General features: G+C 43.7%; 1 protein-coding gene across 5 annotated transcripts in view; it reads left to right on the forward strand.

The window, feature by feature from the left end:
* C8H9orf3 (chromosome 8 C9orf3 homolog) overlaps positions 1-20,635 on the forward strand; it is a 422,465-nt gene that overhangs the window by 387,668 nt on the left and 14,162 nt on the right. For 4 of the 5 annotated variants that reach the window (XM_027550178.1, XM_027550177.1, XM_027550176.1 and 1 more), the window contains one exon: positions 8,334-8,450. The exons of the other annotated variant lie outside the window; for it this stretch is intronic. In XM_027550178.1, the coding sequence (XP_027405979.1) occupies positions 8,334-8,450 (117 nt within the window). The remainder of the gene's footprint in view (positions 1-8,333; positions 8,451-20,635) is intronic. 5 annotated transcript variants of the gene reach the window in all.

The raw sequence follows: 20,635 nt of genomic DNA on the forward strand, positions 1-20,635 counted from the left end.
ATACCGGAGTGGGTTGCCGTTTACTTCTCCAGGGGATCTTCCTGACTTGGGGATCGAACCTAGGTCTCCTGCATTGGCAGAAGGATTTTTTTTTTTTAACCACTGAGCCACCTGGGAAAGCCTCTATTTGTACATATGAACACCTTAATTTTGTGCACATTAATAGACCACTTTTTACCAGGAACATAGGGCTATACAAAATAAACTCAACTGAATGTTAAAAGAATCTAACATTGATGCAGTTATTTTCTAGAAGTACTAAATTTGTAACAGATTATCTGATTTTGACATATTGGGAGTAATAGCAGAAGTTAAAGAAAGGAAGAAATTCTGGGTTTGAGTGAAATTACACTTACTGATTTTCCCTTGGAAAAAACTCTGGAAATCTTTGATGGTTCATTTGTATTATAAATGACAACATAAAAATCTGAGCACGTGACTGATGCAGTGCTTTATGTATATTTTCAAAGCATTTGGAAAATTTTAAATTCTTTCTATATTTCTTTGTTTTTTCCCTTTTTATTCTTTATACCTTATAAACTGTTGAGGACTGACTTTCAATAGATTGCAGCAAGGGAAGTGCTCTATAATTCTTTGAATATTTGAGCATTGCTTGCACACAACTTACGTCTTAGATTTAATGGTGTTATTCATCTCTGCTTAGAGAAGTACTGACATCAAAACTTTTGAGATCTATGTTGCTTTCAGATATTGTTGTTATGACTAAGAATAAAGAGACTGTGATAGATTTCTTGGTGCACAGTCCTGCTAGGGGATCTACTTTTAACTAACTCCTTTACAGAAGACCCTGGTTTCCAAGTTTCTAGCTCAGTACTTTGCTAGAGCATATGCTTTAATCATTTATGCATTTCAATGCTGAGATTACAGTATTAAATTTCTTTATAAAGTGGATCTTCTCTCCTTTAAGTAAATTACTGGGAAATTTTTAACATGGTTTAAGAAAAATAGTTCAGCTTGATCTAGAGGCAGAAAAAAAAAGACCAGGCAGCTCATGTAGGTTACTAGGGAAGAAGTTGACGTAAAGAGTTTATTTCTTTTTGTGTATCTTTAGAAGGTTATTCACAGAAATCAGCCATAATCTACCTTCTCTTCCTAACTTATCACCCACTTAATAACATTTCTTTTCGTTTTAGCATTCTACAGAAACAGTTACATCTCATTCTTTTTAGTAGCTGCTTAATACTCTGTTGTGTGATGGTTATATACCATGGCCACGATTTTGACACACAGATTTTGACTGTCAATTTTCACAATAAAGGTCTTTTCATATGGTGGGCTTTTGAAAGTCATAAATTAGTTGGTATGCAAACAATTTTGAATTAGAAAATATCACTTTATAACTTAGGAATTCAGATTCATAAAATCTGTGCTCTTATTTTAGATAAATGTATACTCTTTTGGAAGATAAATTATTAAATACAGTATTAGGTAAGAGCACTAATTCTAAAGAAAGGAAGCAGATTTCTATTGAGAAAAACAAACCAAAAACCTGTGAATACAAGAAGTCAGAAATATTTGAGTGTTTCAAGTGTTCCAAATTCTTTAGAAAGCCTTAAACAAGCCCTACATGGAGCAGGAGTGCTGTCCTGACAGGATGAATGGACTGAGTCATTTAGGAATTTATAGTTTCTTCCTCATGAGCAATAGTTTTCTTAAGAAGCATAAAATTCAGATCAGGAATGGTATCCCTTTGGCCCCTTTGGTTATTGGTCTGGCAAGTTCCTGAATAGGGAAAGCAGACGCAAAGATACCAAGCATCTCTTATAAAATATTTTGAAATTTTCAGTTAGAGTGTTTACAAAGACTTATTTTCCAAACTGCTATGACATAAACCATTAGTGTACACGATGATAAGAGCTGACAAGAGGGTTGCATTTTATGTAGTTTAAATAATACGCTTTGATTCAAATTGCATACAGTTTGGCTAATAATATTTTTACAAAAGTTAGGAAAGTGTTAGCGCGTGAAAATTTGACCTTTGTAGTGTGATATGAGTGAGATTTGAGAATGATTTATGCCAGTGAATTATTTCGGATACTCTTTGCTAATAATGGTGTGTATTTTGATCACTGTGGTGTCACTTTTGGAAGCACCACAACAAAACCGTGGCTCAAAAGCTTGGTAATCTTTTTCAGCTGCAGCTGTTAGACTTGTTTTTCCCAACAGTATATACTTTTTGTGTGTGTGAAATGGGTTATATAAATATGCTTGAGTTTCCCTAAAATTTGTCTGTAGACATACTGTCTATAAAGATGTTTGATAATCAGAAATACTGATTATGCTGGATAAATATGTCTCTTCATTGATTCCTTTATTTTGAAGAAAATCATTTTCATTTTTAATTATTTTATTTGGTGACTTTCATTGGTTGGCAAATCAAATTTCCGTCCCCAAAATAATATGAACCAGAGACTTCTATTCTTAAATTTGGCAGTTCTTTAAAATGTATTCTTTTCCCTCAACATGGAGAGGATGGTTTTTCTTTTGGAAGTTTTGTTTTCAGGAGCAGTTTAGATCAATTGGGTTTTTCTGCTATACAAGTTGTAATTTTAGACTAAAAACATTTTATCATGATAACATTGACAACAGATCTTGGCCAGACACTTGCCTATGTATATTTTATTAAATAGTTCATTTTTCTCGCTTAAAAATGTTTATCATTAAGAAAATGACAGATGAAAGATCAGTGATGTGAGGGCCACGGCCCTGGCCAGTGTTTGGAGCAGACAGAGTCAGCTTCAACAGAGTTCTGATACCCTGGATTTTGTGTTTCTTTTTGGGTCGTGAGGAAGAACTCCTGTTTTGAGGAACTTCGTAGATTTTTATCTTCATTGTACACCATTTTCAAAAATCATTGTATGACAATTTATACAATTTATACAATTTAGAGAATTTTACATATTTTATTTTAGTTTGAAACGGCATCTGAAAGATAACTTGACTTACTTAAGTTCGGTCTTGTGTCCTTTAGTCAGAGCTCCTTGTTGCCCTTAGTGGGAAGAGTATGTGAATGAGAGCAATTTGCTGTCACACCTGTGTGGACCTGGGGGGCACCTGAGAGTGTGTAGTATGGCGGGTGTGTTTTCTGAGAAGAGTAAAAAGTTTGTCAGACTTTGGGGGACATCTTACTTAAAAGACCTTTACATCTGTGGGATTACCTTTTTAATCCAAGGGGCAAAGGACAACTGCTGTCTCTTTTGTGCCTCTGTGCCAGAAAACGTGTGACTTTCAAAGGTCAGCCGCCCTGATTCTGGTTTGGACCCTGCTTGTGTTGAATTTCAGCCAGCGTACCGGAGAATTTGAGATTTTCCTCCCTCCCCCATTTCTTCTGTTTTTGTTCAGTGTAAACAGTTCCTGCCGTAGTAACATAGACAAATATAGCAGAGAATGCTTTTCTGGAAGAAGAATGCTCCCTTAGCATTTTTTAACCATTTTTGGGAAGAATTGATCTTTCTGTGTATTTCAGACAAACTGAAAGAGAGGGAGGCCGTTGCTGTAAAGTGAAGTGACATCATATGTATTGCCCCCATTGATCCGCTTTTAGTCTCCAGCCAGGATAAAAGGAAATGGCATCAGGGAGGAAGCATGCTTCATTTAGGCACAGATCCCAGAGTGATAATGGGGTAATAATAGAACTCACGCCACTGTCATTCGGAGGCCGCATTAGTCCCAGGCTCACTCCCCGTCTGGAAGCCTCTCTGAGACTTCCTTCGTGTGCGGCTGCAGCTCGCCAGCTGGGCTGCGAGGGGAGGTGCCCGCCTTCGCATTTGGAGGGGTGCAGCCGTTGACATGGACATTTCCATGCCCCGGCTTCCTTGTGTTGGTCCCGCCTGTGCAAGGTCAGTAGTGAGATGCATTTGGGAACATGATCTGATCGAGGCTAGCTGGCCCTTTCAGAGTCCTGCGTATGGAAGAAGTGGTGGAGGGGCCTCGGTCGTGTGGGTGGTCTTCAGGGAGCAAGGAGTGAGTGATGCTCCCGTGACAGCAGTAAGAGGCTGGGAGGCTTCGGAAGGAGTCAGGGTTTGTTTTCTTTGTGCTCCTTGTAGACTTGGAAGGTGGATTTGGAAAATCCATATTTTCTTTCCAAGAACCTGCGTAGAAACCCTTTAGAACTGTTCAGACTTGTGTGGCTTGCCCCAACCCTTAGGTTGACTGGGAAAAAATTACAAGGTAGACTTTTCTTCTCTCTTTGTGCATTTCTGGGTAATTAGCAGTCATGGAATCCTCCATGTTTAGAGCATGAATACAGACTTCTAAAATTCTTAACAAATCTCATTGTATTGACTTGACCTTCTTTGGTGTTTTATTTTCTGTGTTCGAGTTAAGTTTGCCAATGTTTTAAAGTTCTCTATTTCAAGTACCCGCATGACTTTGGCACCCCATGCCTATTTTGTCTGAGTTTCTGAGGCAGATGCATTTTAAAAATACCAAGCTGGTTTCCATATGGAAAAAATAATAACCCCGTCATGAGTTCCTTGTTTGTGCAAAGGAAAGAACTTTCTATTCCTATCACTGTTGAACTGTGGGTGTGAGTGCTACTAGACCCTCAGAAATAAAGACAGGTTCTTTCTATCATGTCAGAAGGGGCTGCTTTCTCAGGAGATAATGCGCTGAAGCAAGCGCTTTATTTTTCTTAATCACTCCATGGTGTGACTAAAGCCATGTCTGTCTCCACCCGGCTCCGTACTGCTGTATTAAACACAGTTGGCCTAGAAGTCATGTGAAATTTAATTTGATTTCTACGTGGGTGGGAATGGAGTGACCTGCACAGCATTTCCCAGTGCTGCTGTGCCAGCTGCCAGGGCGGGTGGCACCCAGCACTGCGTCTGAGCTCGATTGCTCATGTATAATATCTCTCAGTTGCTTTGCAGACATTTTAGTTTATTACTTAGTACTTCTTTTTCATTGTAGGGTGGTTTTATAGGGAGTAAATGTTTATTTTACAAAGAGAAATGTGCTGTATTAAAGTGAGCGACTTACCACATTTTTGCTTTAATATCCTCTTTTCAATCTTTAATCTTACGTGAACATTATGTAATGTTTACTCACTCATTTGTGACTGAAGGATACTGAATTAGTTTTGTTTTCTGTGTACTGAAATAGCATTTGATCACTGATTTGAAATACACCCCCCCCTCCCCAATTAGAAGAGTTACAGTTGAAAGCCAGATGGCTATAAGTTGTTTACTGGAAGTCACTTGTACAAGTCCATCTGAAGAATGCTGCACATTGTGGAGGAATGTTCTCGTTCTCTGTGTTGGTCCTTGGTGCCTCTGCCTGCCTCTGAACAAGCCGGTTCTTGCATCAGTCACGGGATGCCTTAGTGAAGGAGGAGGGAGAGCTGGTGGGGTGTGTGCATGCCTGCTCTTTACCTTTCTCCAATTAAATTAAACTTAACAAATAACCACCAAGGCTTGACTCCCCTCCCTTCTATCTTGGCTGCCCATCTTAAGTCAGGGGGCTTAGTCTTAAGTATTTTTCCATTGTGTAAAATTAGGAGAGGACAGAAACTTGCAGTGATCCTCTTGATTCTGTTTCTCTGTGCAGGTATGTATGAACTTTTTGTTTAGGAGGAAACTGCAAGAGAGGTAAAAGTGTGAATCCAGGTATTTTGATAGGATCACATATTAGTAACTCTGAACTGGAGTTGATTAGTTAAATCCAGTTAGGGTAAGTTGAAGACCAAACTGGTCATCTTACCCAGGGTTTCTTTCCTCCCTGGGTCTCTCTAGTCTAAACCAAATCCTCAACTGACAATAGGCCTCTTTGTAAGCTCAGGCATATAATAGGGAGATGCTTTTCTTTCTACTCCTTCCTTCTCTGTAATTCCACAAATTGGCTGGGCTTGTTCCTGCTGTGTTTAGTTAGTGATTGAGGCCCCCACCCCCAGGTGATGGGTGTTCTGTGCTGTATCAGGCTGGGCTTTTCCCTAGAAGCTGTCTTCTTGTGTAGCTGTGGCTACCCTAAATTGGCTGCCTGTGGAAGCATTGCTGATCAATTTTGAGAGTGCTCCTGGGGCTGCAGGACTGGCCAGCCGTTCTGACCCGATCTGGGGACGCCCCCAACCCTGCCCCTGTACAGGCAGGTGGGCTGCTGCTGGACGCGCACCAGCCAGGCCACTGCAGTTGAGGCAGAGGTTGGGGGTGGAGGCACGTGGAGCACGTTTTGGAAAGGGATGTAGCCATGGGGTGGGGACAGACCATTTTGAGGAGAAAGAATAGACTCTGTGAGAAGGGTTCAAGTGCAGGAGGGCAGTCAGGGAGTGGCCTTAGGGGGAAATGAGGGTTACAATCAGGGCTGGGGCTGAAGGTTTAGCCTCCACCAGAGGAAAGCCCCTCTTGGAATGCAGGGAAGGAAGATCCAGAGAGCGAGACTGCAGGGAGATGGATGGGAAAGAACGTGAGGGAACCGGGGGCGCGCACGGAGTCTCAGCTCTGCTTCCTGGTCAGGAATGCCAGAGGCTGGGTGAGATGCCTCCCTCTGCCCGGGGCCACGAAGGCCCGCTGGCCAAGCGCTCGCGGTGTGAATGGTGTACAAGGGTATGGTATGGATGCTCCGCAGCAGCTGTGGTTCTGGACTGGGTCTGTTTTGTAAAACAGCAGATTTCATAGCAAGATAGTAAAAGTAGCCTCCTGTGTCTGAAACTGGAGAAAATGGAAAACTGGCTTTGTGGTACTAGTCATTATGTTGTAAATTGAAACCTTTAAAGCATCTTACAAACACAATAGTTTTAATGGAAGGAAATTAAGTGTTCTCCCGTGTAATCTCACAGGGTCGGTGCTGAGTTGTAACCGTTTTTGCTGAAGCACCTTTCTTCTGTCAGCTTGAGAGAGGATCCACCCTTGACTCTTCAGCGGATGGAGTGATGTTATGAAATGAAAATACCCAAGAATCAAGTGTTGTGCCTTTGTGTCTGTCCGTCTGTCTAGCGGGAAGTGAGGGTTTTATTAGACCTTAGAAAAGCGAGGCGAGAAAATAATAGGAAAGGCTTTCTTCGTGGCATTACGTGGTAAATGTCATGTATGCGGTCTCTCCTGGGTTTTCCTTCCAGCACGTTTTGGAAAAGTGTGTGTGTGAATGGAGGCAGGAGGCGGAGGCGGACTGCACGCCTGGGGGCTGAAAGGTAAAGAGAGGATGGGGGAGAAACCGATAATTTTAAACATTGCTTTTAGAGAACAAAGTAGAGATTAAAATCCAGGTGTTCTTGTGAATATTCTATTGCTATAGTATTGACTTTCAGAACTGGGTTAGTTGGGTTAGTTGACAAGGACTGTCTGGGCATAGGCAGGAATGGAGAAAAGCTAAATGTCGAGAACAGTGGAATTCATAGTAATTCTTTTAAAACCTTCATTTTAGAATAAGTATTTTTTGGTTCCTACAAGATGCATCTTAAATTGATTTTTTTTTTTTTTTGTCAATAGTTTGAGTTCTGTGCTAGAGGCTGGTCTAGGAACTAAGTTCTTAGATTTCACAAGTATTGTTTCTTCACAGATTAGTTTGTGTTATTTTTGAAGTATTAATATATAAAAACATCTTCCTCTTTTTGCCTTTAAATAGTAATGCCATTTTTCCCTTACCCTGTATGAAAACTCAGGAATGTGAGTGACCTTGTGTAGTTGGGGTGGGGTGGCTGTATATATGTATATAATCATACATAACAACCTTTTTTCTGATGGAATAGTAAACTTACAGTTTTTATAATGGATTATGAGACATGGCTCTAGTTTTATTGCATGTTCTTTATTTCTTGGTGTTCATTTGCAAGATTTATGTTTTAAAGAAGGAAATATGAAAGTTGCTTCTTATTTCTGTTAAACTTTAATGTGTTTACCTAAAATCAGATGGTTTCTTAAGAGTATTTGTCTAGGCTAAATGACATTTTTTGGCATATGCATCCTGTAAAGAAAAAGATCTAATAAAACCATGGTAATGTTTTAAAATAAGCATAGTTTTTATCATTCACGGTGTATATGTACCTTGTCATCACATTGTACATCTTAAAAAAAAATGCATGGTGTACAACCTAAAAAAAAAAAAAAGATAAACCCAGTTTTGATCTGCCCTTAAATATAGAACTGACATGAAAAACCCATGGAAAGTAGGATTCATCAGGCGCCAGAAAGCAGTGTCTTTGGAGAAGCAGTGTAAACCTTGAGGTTTTACCAGAGTCAGGCCTCTAGTCTTCCCATGTTTCAGACAGCCACTGCAAGTGCCCAGGTTACCCTGGTTTGGCTGGCTTTGGTCTGAACATTTGGGTTTAATTTCTTGTAAGCTGAATGGCATCTTGACAGGCTGTGTGGTTTTGTCCTCAGCTTCTTCCAGACCAACTGGTCTTGCTTCTGGAGCATCTGTTGGAGCAGAAGACTGTGACTCCACGAACTCTGCAGAGCCTTGAGAGGATATACCGCCTCTCGGAGCAGGATGCTGAGGTAATGAGAACACCCTCAGAGTTTAAACCATGGGCCCTCACTGCTGATGAAGAGTGATGGTCCCATTGTGTCCCAAACTATGGAAACTGCTTCCCTGGTGGTGTGCTCCAGTAGGGGCCTCTGATCCTGGGCATTACCACGGTATTTTTAAGTCCTGAGTTTTCCCCCCTTTCCTCTTAAATTGTTAAGACGCATATAAGTTTCCAAAAGGAATGAGCAGACGAATGGAAGGCTTCTGAATTGTGAACTTGGGTGCATCATTGTGTGCATGACGGTGGCGCCGTCCTGTTGCATATTAAGGAAACTTGGCTCAGACGTGCCAGAGCTTCTTGGTTGCAGTTAGAACAGGAAGGGAGCCATGTGTAAAGGAAATGAAAACTAAATCTTAACAGCCGTGGTTTGAAAAGCAAAATTGAATGCTGTGGGAAAGCAATATGATGTGGGCCTTAATGTCTTTTAGCTTATTATGAAGAATGCAATGTGAATCCTAAGATGAGTTCCAGGGTTTTTTTTTAATACATAAAATAATAAATATTGTATTTAGTCATCTTAAGTTAAACACACACACACACACACAGAAAAATTCTCTTATATAAAACTCTTAAAAAGCAAACATTTGATTTATGTTCATTTGAGAATAAATGAACGTTTGAAAGCTGTACAGTCCAATATGGTAGCCATTAGCCCATGTAGCTGTTGAGCACTTGGTATGTGGCTATTGTGCTGTAAGTGTGAACTTTGTGGGTACTGGAGACAGTATAAAGAGAAGCAGAATGTCTCAGTAATTTCTTCTTATCAATTACAGTGTCAGAATGATACTTTGGACATGTTGGGTTAAATAAAACATTATTAAAATTATTTTCACAATTCTTAAGATGGAGTAAGTCAAGAAAAGCCTGCTCATTATTAGATTAAAAGGTAAGATCAGCATTTGTTATACATTTTAAAACCCTCACATAAATTCAGGAGTTAATTGAAAAACTCCAGAGGAAACATATGTAGCTTTTTACCCATCTCAGCATAGATCAAACATGCAACTGTTGCTATTTATTTTAGCTCTTATATTTTTGTTTATAGGAGATTCTAAATGCCAGCCTGTTATTTTTAATTAGTGTTTAAAAGCGGTTTCTATTCATAGGCATGAGGTTATGCTTTAATCAGGACTGAATACCACTGAAATGCCAGGCCCCAGTGACGGGCAGTGGGCAGACGAAGGCGGGAGGATCAAAGCAGGTGCCGGGCACCTGTCACTCCTCACCAGAAGCTGGGAGGTGGGAGACCCTGTTTTCCCCCATTCCTGTTGGCATAAACATAAGGCACATTGTGTCCTTAACTTACAGATCAACTTTGTTGTTATATGTAACTTCTTAAACCTTTGAGAAATATAACCAGTTTTATTTTGGCTGCTTGTTTTGTGTCTCAGACTGCACTGTGAAGTCCAAAGCCAGAGCAGTCTCTTCAGGCTTGGCTCTTTGGTGTTGAGAGACTGGGGTCTGGGGGAGGCTTTGGTTGGTTTAAGTAACTGGCCTGGTCCATGCAGTTCACAGATCCTCACCCTGCCAGGCACTAGGGATATAGCGATGGCAAGGGTCATCCTCAGCAGGTTGGGATTCTTTGGAAAAACAGCTCATGAGTAAATGAACAGGATAGTTTCATATAAGAGCTTCAAAGGAGGTTACAGGTGAAAGTGAGCTCCAGTGTCTCTAGATAGACTTCAGGAAAGGCCACAGGAAAAGGTGACATTCAAGCCAGGACCTAAGGGCAAGAAGGAGTTGGCCATACAGAGCCAGGGGGCCCAGGAGTGATTTCCGTACAGAGCTGACAGCATGCCGTATGCTAGGAGAGGGGTCAGCAAACTTTCTGTAAAGGAGCAGATTTTAATATTCCAGGCCATACAGTTTCTGTCACAACTACTGAACTTTGCTGTTAACAGCTGCCTTAGTATATCAGCAAACAGAAGTGCCTGTGTTTCAGTAAAGTTGTTTATGGACCCTGAAACTTGAATTTCATATAATTACCACATCTCACGATAATTCTTTTTGTTAGGTGTTCTTTTTTAAAGCTATTCTGAAACATCCACAGCACTCTTAGCTGTGGGCTGGTTTGGCCTGCCCCATCCTGGGGCCAGTAGGATTGAGGTCGGGTGGATAGGGCCCGGATTAGGGCCTGAGGGCCCTGAGGCCTAACATACCACTGCCTTGCCCCCTTCCCAGGCCCTCTGAGGCCCTGGCATCTAGTCAGTTACACTGACAGCGTGTCTCACTTTGAGGTTTCCTTGAAATGTCACTCAGAACCAGGAAAACAATAGGATATTGGCCAACCAGGGTGTTTTCTAGAAACTTCATTAGTTTAAATGTGATTTACTGTGACACTGATTAGCAGGAATTTTGTTGACTAACCATCTGCCTTTAAGTGACAGGACATTTCATGGGAGAAAGAATTATTTGCTGGAAAAATGAGGATTCTGACTTAATTCTTGGCGCTTCTCCTTGACCAAACATATAGTTCCTTTCGGTTATTATCAGGGCTTTTAAATACGTAATATATAGCGGTCATTCAAAACATGGCTGAAGATGCTGGACTGTGGCAGGGCTGTGTACGGAGCATCCCTACGGGAAATGGCTCCAAAGGTAATTTCCTGGCAAGGAACCACGTGAGTTATGGAGCTGACACTCTTTGTTCAGGGTGCTGCCACAGGTCCTGGGACCATGATGCTGAATTAGGTGTCTGTGCAGAAGACTTCAGCCCAGGACGGCCGGGGTGCGGTTGGGGGGTGTCTAGCACAGAAGCAGGGGGTGCTCGTGACAGTGGGGGTTTTCCTCACATTTCCAGGAGGCACATAAAGCGCACCCCCTCTCCCACCACTCCTCCTTGGACTAGCATTTCTCCTAAAAGCATAGATGTGAGGTTACTTTTTGAGAAGGTGAGCCTGCTCTTTCCATAGCTCATTTAATGCCCTAATTTCCCAGCGCTGTGAAACTCTCTCCGTGGTGGAGCAGCATGTTCTTGATGGACCAGACGTCTCGACTGTGTGAGAAGCCTGTGCTGCCGTGCACCAGTCCCTGCTCAGTAGTTGCTTTATCTTCTTGGCTGTCACGCCCGCTTGTCCCTTCCCTCCCACCTTCTCTGTGTGGGTGGGCTGGTGCTGTCTCACTGGGAGGTTTATTTTAATGATTATCCTTGCGTGGCTCAGTATTTGTATTAGTTGTGTTGCTTCTGTGTTCTGTGTGTTCACAGAATGTCCAGTTTGGTCAGGATTTCTGGGTGTGGCAGCCAGGTTGATGTTTGCCAGCTGTTTGCTTGTCAGCGGCACACGTTTCCACGTTATGTGCCTCTTGTCCTCCGTGGGGCGCGTCACGTGGTGTGAGTACACAGGTCTGCCCTGCAGGGAGGGACACGTGTGTTCAGAATCTTAAAAGGAAACGTGCATGAGGGCACATGTATTAAGCTGGGCACAGTGACGTGTGTCATCTTAGGCCATCCTCTGCCTTGCCTTGACACTCTTGTTGCCGCCATCTGAAAAGTAGGGCATTGGTGGAGGAACGTTTGCATTCCTTAGCCTAGGAAGTAGTACTAGCTACAGGAGTAGTTACTGTATTTTACCTCCTCAATCAAAGAAACCTCTAGCCATATGCTGGGCTGCTTTAAACTAGGTCAGAAAATGAACTGAAAGGGAAGCTTAGTTCATAGAAGTGCATTGTCTATAGTTTCTCAGCATATTGGTTCAAACAAAGAACCCATAAAGGTTTTTATTTTTTATTTATTTATTTATTTTTTAACAAAAATCAAGTTTTTGTGGTTTTAAATAATTGTATTTATTTTTGGCTGTGCTGGGTCTTCGCGGCTGCGGGGGCTTTCTCTGGTTGCGGCGCGCGGGGGCTGCTCTCCGGTTGCGGGGCGCGGGCTTCTCTCTGCGGTGGCTTCTCGCCATGGGGCATCGACTCCAGGGAGCACAGGCTTCAGTAGTCACAGCTCCCAGGCTCTGGAGCACAGGCTCAATAGTTTGTGGTGCACAGGCTTAGTTATGGTTCTGTGGGATCTTCTCAGGTCAGGGATCAAACCCATGTCTTCTGCATTGGCAGGTGGATTCTTTACCACTGAGTCACCAGGGAAGCCCCATAAAGGTTTTAATACACAACTCATTCTTGAAACAAAAGGTATTTTCTAAGATCCATTTTAAAATAATTTCCTGCCTGCTTTAGCAGGTCTCCTCAGCTGCCTTTTCATGTTAACAAGGTGAGGCTCCATGCACCTCGGCTCTGTGTGACCTTTGTCCCCAAGAGCCCCACAGCTGACCTTGAAGCAACTTTATTTCCATAGACCACAGTTCAACACTTCAATACTGGGGCACCCCTCGGGTGGATTTTCAGAAAACTCAGAAACAGCCACTCACTGTTTCATCTGGCTTGGATGGGAGTGGTGGGGTGTTAGAAAGTTCCCCCATGGTGCCATGCTCAGCTCTGATGTATCATTTAGTAGGCTGAGCCAGAAAATTAATTTTGGGGAGAGGTCATTATCAGCGCCAGTCTTCCCCTCATTGTATTTGGGGAAGCACTGTTGCTTGAAAGGAAAAGGCCCCCTGGGTTAGGTTGGGGTGGGAAGGAGTGAGCACTGTTTTTCCATCTGCCCCTGGCCCCAACCTGTGTTCAGGGCTGCCGCTCTCCCAGATGCATCTTAGCAACAAGCTGGATGTGGTCAAAGGTCCCCAAATGGCTGGAGGCCACCTGCAGATCGCCCACCCTCCTGCGCCCCGTTTTCCTGATCTGTACAGCAGTACCTGGACTAGTCTGCTGGCTGTCAGCCTTTTTGACCACGACTAACTGGCAAAAAAGGGCTTCACAGAAATACTTCTGTGTTTGCTATTATTTCCTGATTCATTTTCATTAAACATGTGCATTGTGATGCACAAATTGATTCTATGACCCACTAACTCCAATACTTTGGCCACCTGATGCGAAGAGCCAACTCTTTGGAAAAGACTCTGATGCTGGGAAAGCGAAAGAAGAGGGTGGTGGGGGATGAGATAGTTAGATCGCATCACTGATTCAGTGGACATGAGTTTGAGCAAACTCTGGGACAGCGTTTGCCTGGTGCAGGACAGGGTTGCCTGGTGTGCCGCAGTCTGTGGGTCACAAAGAATCGGACACAACCGAGCGACTGAACAGCAACAAATGAGTCGCCGCCCATAGTTAAGAAAATGAGAGACAAGACGATCTCAGTCTTCACCAGCTTTCCTGCCTCCTCCCTGCAGACTTGTGGCCAAGGTTCCTGAGCCTCTGTCTCCTCAGGATTACAATAGAGCCACAAATCCCTTCTTTGTGGGATTGTTAACAACATGAGAGGTTTTGAAGTCATGTAAGATTCACATTCTCTTGTGGAATGGTCAAGTTTTGTTGTTTAGCTCAAAAGTGAAGTCGCTCAATCGTGTCCGACTCTTTGCGATCCCATGGACTGTAGTCTACCAGGCTTCTCTGTCCATGGCATTTTCCAAGCAAGAGTACTGGAATGGGTTGCCATTTCCTTCTCCAGGGGATCTTCCTGACCCAGGGATCAAATCCAGGTCTCCTGCGTTGCAGGCAGGCGCTTTACCCTCTGAGCCACCAGGGAAGCCCCTTGTTTAGCTCAAACCACCTATATATTGTCTCTCTAATCTGTCAGGACTGGACATGAGAAAAAAAAGTAGAATCTACCCCACTGTTAGCCCCTGAGCAGCTTCTGGTCACAGAATCCTTAACCTGGGGGCTTATTGGCTTTTTCTGTGGTGGAGTGCTTAATCACTCAGTCGTGTCTGACACTCTTTGCAACCCCATGGATTGTAGCCCACCAGGCTCCTCTGTCCATGGAGGAGGCAGGATTTCTCCAGGCAGGAATATAGGAGTGGGTTGCCATGCCCTCCTCCAGAGGATCTTCCCAACCCAGGGGTCGAACCCAGTTCTCTCACATTGCAGATGGATTTTTTACTGTCTCAGCCACCAGGGAAGCCTAAGAATACTGGAGTGGGTAGCCTATCCCTTCTCCAGGGGAACTTCCCAACCCAGGAATCAAACCGGGATCTCCTGCATTGCAGGTAGATTCTTTACCAGCTGAGCTATCTGGGAATGGTGGAGGGGGTTACTCTAAACCACAGTTTCTCAGCCTTAGCATTACAGATACTTTGGATTGGGTAATTCTCTGTTGGGGGATGTCCTGTGCATTATAAAATGTGTCACATCTCCAGCCCTTTTTCCTGACATGCCAGTGGCAGTTCTCTTCCTTTCCTGTCCCACCCCTGTTTTGGAAATCAGAAATGTCTCCAGAAGTTGCCAGATACCACCTGGGGGATACAGTCATCCTGGTCAAAGAACCATTGCTCTAAAGCAGCTGACCACAGAAGGCACTTTTTTCATCTCATCATCAGCGAAGTGCCTGACGATTACAACACAGAGTGGAATAGCTTGAAGTTGGTTAACTATGTTTAGGGGCTGCCCTGAGCCAATTGTATTCTGTCAAGGCTCCAAAAAATGTAACCTTGGGGGAGGTGAAAGCAGAGATGTCTCACATGGAAGAAAAGGAAGGAATTGCAAACTAGCGTGGTAGCAAGTAAATCTGAAGAAGCAGGTTAGTGAGGGCACTAACCTGCTTGACGACTAGTGCCCAGAAAAAGCCAAGCCAGCATCTGTCTGTCTACATTTTGCTCTTGAAAAGGACACTTTCAAGGTGGATTGCAAACAGAAAAACATCCAACCTTGTAGCCTTTCCGCCACCTCTGCCTTTCCTCTGGGGAAAGAGCCCTGGAAAACCATGTAAACTGGCCACCTCCCTTTGCAGGGAGGGCGTGGATGTTAATACTTCATCAATAGGAGAACTCTTTGTTTATTTTAAAATACTACAGCCTTTCTTTGAAGTCTACAGGTGGAAGGTATGATTGAAGGCCTACAAAAGTCTTGACAGCTCTGACACCCATGTCTGAATTTCATTTGGACCAAAAGCATAGTTTCTATGAACTGAAAACATTCCATGATCAAGATCTCTGGAGACACATACTAAAAGGGCAGAGAATAAATCCCAAAGTTTGATGCCTGAAACTGGGCACTCAAAGCCGGTGCACTGGGATGACCCTGAAGGATGGGTTGGTGAGGGAGGTGGGACGCAGGTTCAGGATGGGGGACACGTGTACACCCATGGTTGATTCAATGTATGCAAAAACCACCACGATATTGTAAAGTAATTAGCCTCCAATTAAAATAAATAAAAAAATTTTTAAAGGTTAGGAGGGTATCATGTGTTTAAAATCTAAGCCTGATGAGTAGCCATGACTCTGCTCATTCCCTTTATGTTAAAATCGCTTCTGGTCACAGTGACCGGCTTCTGCACAGTGTTTGGGGTCCATTCCGAACCATGCAGCTCAGCACTCCCTTTCTCCCATGGTTGTTTTTCCTTTGTATTCTGACTCCAAAATAAAGAAAACATTGCTATTTTGTCCTCCTGACTGGAAGTTTAGAGGAAAAATTAGATGTAATCTCAGTGGGCTCTGTTGCCACTTCGGGGTGCTCGGCAGTTTATAGTTAGTAAACTGCAGGTGTGGAGCTTGGTGTCTCCTTCCCTTCTGGTCCACCTCGATGTGGAATCTAAGGAGCACAAAAGCAGAACCCGGCCTTGCTGACGTCAGCCCTGTGATCGTGGCAGTGTGTGAGGGCAGCCTGCCGGGCTGGCGCCACGGCCCCTGTAGGACCACAGGGCTGTGCAAGGTCACCGAGGCCCCGAGTCTGGGAGTAGTGCCAGAGCGCTGGCCCCAGCCCCCTCGGTGGGTGCCTCTTCCTTCCCTCCTTCCTTTTTGGAGTCTGTGCTGGGGGCCTCCCCAGGTCACTGCCCAGCAGTGTCGGGAGGCAACCATCATGGAACAGAGCCCCAGGAGGCAGGATGTCAGAGCGAACATACAAAAAGGAGACCGTTGTGGAGGGTCCGAATGGTGTGGTGCAATCAGCCAAGTGGTTTTCCGGGGTCAGATACAGGGGGCAGGTGGAATGAGCTTCCGGAAAGGCGGGTTGACACCTGCCATAGCCAGCATCTGGCCGTTTGTCACAATTTCTTCCCAGGGACAAGGGGTCTGGCTCCTCAGCTCTTTGACACATCAGAGAGTCAAAGGCTGATGGATCTGAACTTTAAGATGTGAGCTAGAAGTATTGTGGCTTAATATTTTTTAAAATGCTAGAGCAGTGCTGGTGAGGGGCACAGCTGTCCTTTGGACACAGCATTGTAATTTGTGGGTTTGGAGAGCTGGGCAGGATATGGCTGATAAAAGGGACTGGGGCGATTTTCCTTAGTTACTTTAGACATAGCGAGATTTTTAAACCATGTGCCTTTTATAATGTGCCAATAAACAAAGCTCTTACGTAATTCTTTAGCTGTATTTGTGTATTTTTTTCTTTGTTGTGTTTGGTTTAATGAGACATTTAATGTTTTAGAACATGTCTCCAAAGTCAGGTAGGTATATCTATATATTTCTTCCTTGGAATTTTCCTTCTTACTCAATTCAGTGCCCCTAGAATTTTTCCATGGAAACCTTGTAACCAATCAGGTCTCAATTGCTATATACAGTGATAAAAGGGTTTTTGAAAACTGATCTAACATGACAAAGAACTTTGATTTTGTTTGTTTGTTTTGTTTAGATTAGTATTCCTCTCCTATTCCTGAGGCCGGAGCCTGCACTTTATTTACCTTGAGTTGTTAACTGCACTTTGTGGCTAATGAGATGTTGTTTCAAGAAAAAATGAGCCACTGCTGGCATAATCTGCCTAATTTTTCTTTCAGTTCAATTCACTCAGTTGTGTCCGACTCTTTGTGACCCCATGGACTGCAGCATGCCAGGCCTCCCTGTCCATCACCAACTCCCAAAGCTTACTTAAACTCATGTCCATCGAGTCGGTGATGCCATCCAACCATCTCATCCTCTGTCATCCCCTTCTCCTCCCACCTTCAATCTTTCCCAGCATCAGGGTCTTTTCCAATGAGTCAGTTCTTCATATCAGGTAGCCAGAGTATTGGAGTTTCAGCTTCAGCATCAGTCCTTCCAATGAACACCCAGGACTGATCTCCTTTAGAATGGACTGGTTGGATCTCCTTGCAGTCCAAGGGACTCTCAAGAGTCTTCTCCAACACCACAGTTCAAAAGCATCAATTCTTCAGCACTCAGCTTTCTTTATAGTCCAACTCTCACATCCATACATGACCACTGGAAAAACCAGAGCTTTGATTAGATGGACCTCTGTTAAATAAATAATTATAATCAGTCATAACATTTAGAATTTATCTATACATAAAAGAGGAAAAGGACATTTAAGTTCCTGGTCATTTAATTCATTGCCATTGCTTCTTCCACTGTACCTAGCAATAGGTCCTGTTGTATAGATATTTGAAGGTTTAGGAGGCATTATCTACTCTTATTGTCTGTGTATGTTACCCACCCCCCAGTCTGTCCAGATGATCTCAGAGGCAGAGATGCACACATTTTCTGGGTTATAAATAGCATTGCCCTGGTGCTCTTCTTTCCATAGCACTGCAAACCCAGCTCCTGTTCCTTTTGTCTTTAATGGTGTTAAGAGTAAAGTCAACGTGTGGGGTTTTAGTGGTGTTCCTGCCTGTGTTTAACGGTGTTCTTCATACCTGTGTCAGTAGTTTATATACTTTTGCATTAGACTGCTGTAGTGAAATCCACACTTCCAAAAAGCACACAGTTGTCTGAGCACTGCCGTTTCCTTTCATATTTACAAACGGAGTTCTCATCCCATGCAGTGCACCTTAAATGCCCTGGAACAGAGGGCTCACTGTTGCCATGGTGTCTTCCCAGATTGCTTTTTTTCCCTCTGGTGCCTTTCCCAAACACCTCCCTTTGCTCTGTAGTTCCATGGTACACCAAGATTTGAAAGCTGGATTTCTCTGGGCTTCAAGCTGTGGAACCTTCAGGCTGTAGATAGAAGGCACTCTTCCTCAAGCTTGTGGGAGCCTCCTGAGTGTCGTCTCCTAGCCTGCCCTGCAGGGAGGTGGCGCCACATAGACCTGCAGGATTCCCTGGCAGTGTATGCCTCTTACAGGTGAATGTTTGTGCTGATAACTGATAGCAGAGAGAAAGCAATTGTGTTGAATTCACATTGTTTTTAAAAAGTGGAAGCACCTCCACGGATGTGGTATGAAGGCGTTTTTGGTTTGTCAGGGTATGAAGTTTTAAAAATCAGCTTTATGGGGTGGCACTGAGCATGACTTTTTAAGCTGCTTGGTCTGTGTGTTGCTGTGCAGCTTTGAACCATGTGGAATTGTGTTCCATTGACCAACTGATCATGCCCGTCAGTGGGTAGAAGCAGATGCCCAGGCTGAGTGTATAGGAAGTCCACAGGCAGTGGGGAGAGCAGCCCAGAGCCAGGCCTGCCCCTGGGCTCCACTGTCAGACAGCAGGCAGTTGCCTCAGGTACCATTTCCTGAACCGACCTTCCCCAGCTTGACTCTTTGGTTGTTTTTAATAGCAAATATTTTGAGAAATAATTCACTTCTCATATGACTCACCATTTCAAAATATACATTTCAGTAGTTTTTAGTATATTCACAGAGCTGTACAGCCATCACTACAGAGAGTTGTAGAATGTCTGTCACCCCCCAAAGAAACCCTGTACCCTTTAGCTGTCATTCCCGTCTCTCCTCCCACTCCAGTCATTGGCAGCCAGACTCGTCTCTGTGTCTACAGATTTGCTTACTGGGGACTTCCATGTAAATGGGATCACATAAACCTTTTGTACGGAGAAGGCAATGGCACCCCACTTCAGTACTCTTGCCTGGAAAATCCCATGGATGGAGGAGCCTGGTAGGCTGTAGTCCATGGGGTTGCTGAGGGTCGGACAAGACTGAGCGACTTCCCTTTCACTTTTCACTTTCATGCATTGGAGAAGGAAATGGCAGCCCACTCCAGTGTTCTTGCCTGGAGAATCCCAGGGACGGGGAAGCTTGGTGGGCTGCTGTCTCTAGGGTCGCACAGAGTCGGACACGACTGAAGTGACTTAGCAGCAGCAGCAGCAAACCTTTTGTAAATGGCTTCTTTTCACTTCGCATACTGTCTTCAGGAATCACTCGTGTTTTGCATGTATTGATACTTCATTTCTTTTTATCACCAAGTATTTTTGATGGTACGGGTAAGCCACGTCTGTTTAACCATTCATCAGTTGATAGACATTTGGGTTTTCGGGCTGTTACATGTAATGCTGCTATGAACATTTGGGTGCAGTGTTGTGTGTAGATATAAGCTGTCATTTCTTTTGGGTCTTATACCTAAGAAGTGGAATTGCTGGTTTATAAGTCCATTTCTCTAGCTTCCATTAGGAAGGTATTAGAAGAAATAGCCATTAACAAGAAGTGGGCAGGGGAGAGTTGAATTTTTTCGTGGAACACGTGGTAGGGCTAGAAACCCACTGAGCTTAGGCTGTCCCGCTCAACAGCTAGTGTCTTTGCCTCCATTGCCTCTCCGTCTGAGAGGCCCCTTCTCGGGGTCTCCTGTCTGTACCCCTGGGCCGCTCCCACTGCCCTCAGTACACCCTGTTAGGTCCTGTTGTGACATTTGTCACTAACATGAGTTCACTGAACTTTTCTTGGACTTTATACTGAAATGTAAGCTCCAAGGGAGCAGGAGCTTGTCTGTTTCACTCACCGAATCATCCTTAATACCCAAAACTTAGCTTTTGGAGAATGATGTTTCCTGGATCTCCAAGTGTTCTGGAACAGAGTGACTAGTATATGACATGATAAGGTGATTGGATAACTAAGGTTATAGGGAAACCCCTTCGAGAGAGAGCAAACCTTTTTGGTCGACTTGATGTGGCCCTCCGGAGTCGGTCACGTCTGCCCCTGAGGAAACAGAGAGGAGGCGCAGGTGTCCCTTCAGAGCTTCTCAGAGGAAGAAGTAACCCCCATGGTCACTGTTCTGGCAACAGTAAAAGTCTTATTTCTTTTTCTTTCTTTTTTTTTTTTTTTTAGCAAAGGCCATTTGTCAGATATTAATGAGGAAAGGAGGTGCAGTGTGTAATTTCCCAATTATCAAATTCCACATTGGAATGTTGCCATTTAGTGTGCTGTTTTGATAGGGAGGAGGCTCAGTGAGGGAAGGCTCACTGAGCTTTCCTGATAGCTCAGTTAGTAAAGAATCCGCCTGGTTTGATTCCTGGGTT

Source organism: Bos indicus x Bos taurus, chromosome 8, assembly GCF_003369695.1.
Source record: "Bos indicus x Bos taurus breed Angus x Brahman F1 hybrid chromosome 8, Bos_hybrid_MaternalHap_v2.0, whole genome shotgun sequence".
NCBI classification, from domain to species: Eukaryota; Metazoa; Chordata; class Mammalia; order Artiodactyla; family Bovidae; genus Bos; species Bos indicus x Bos taurus.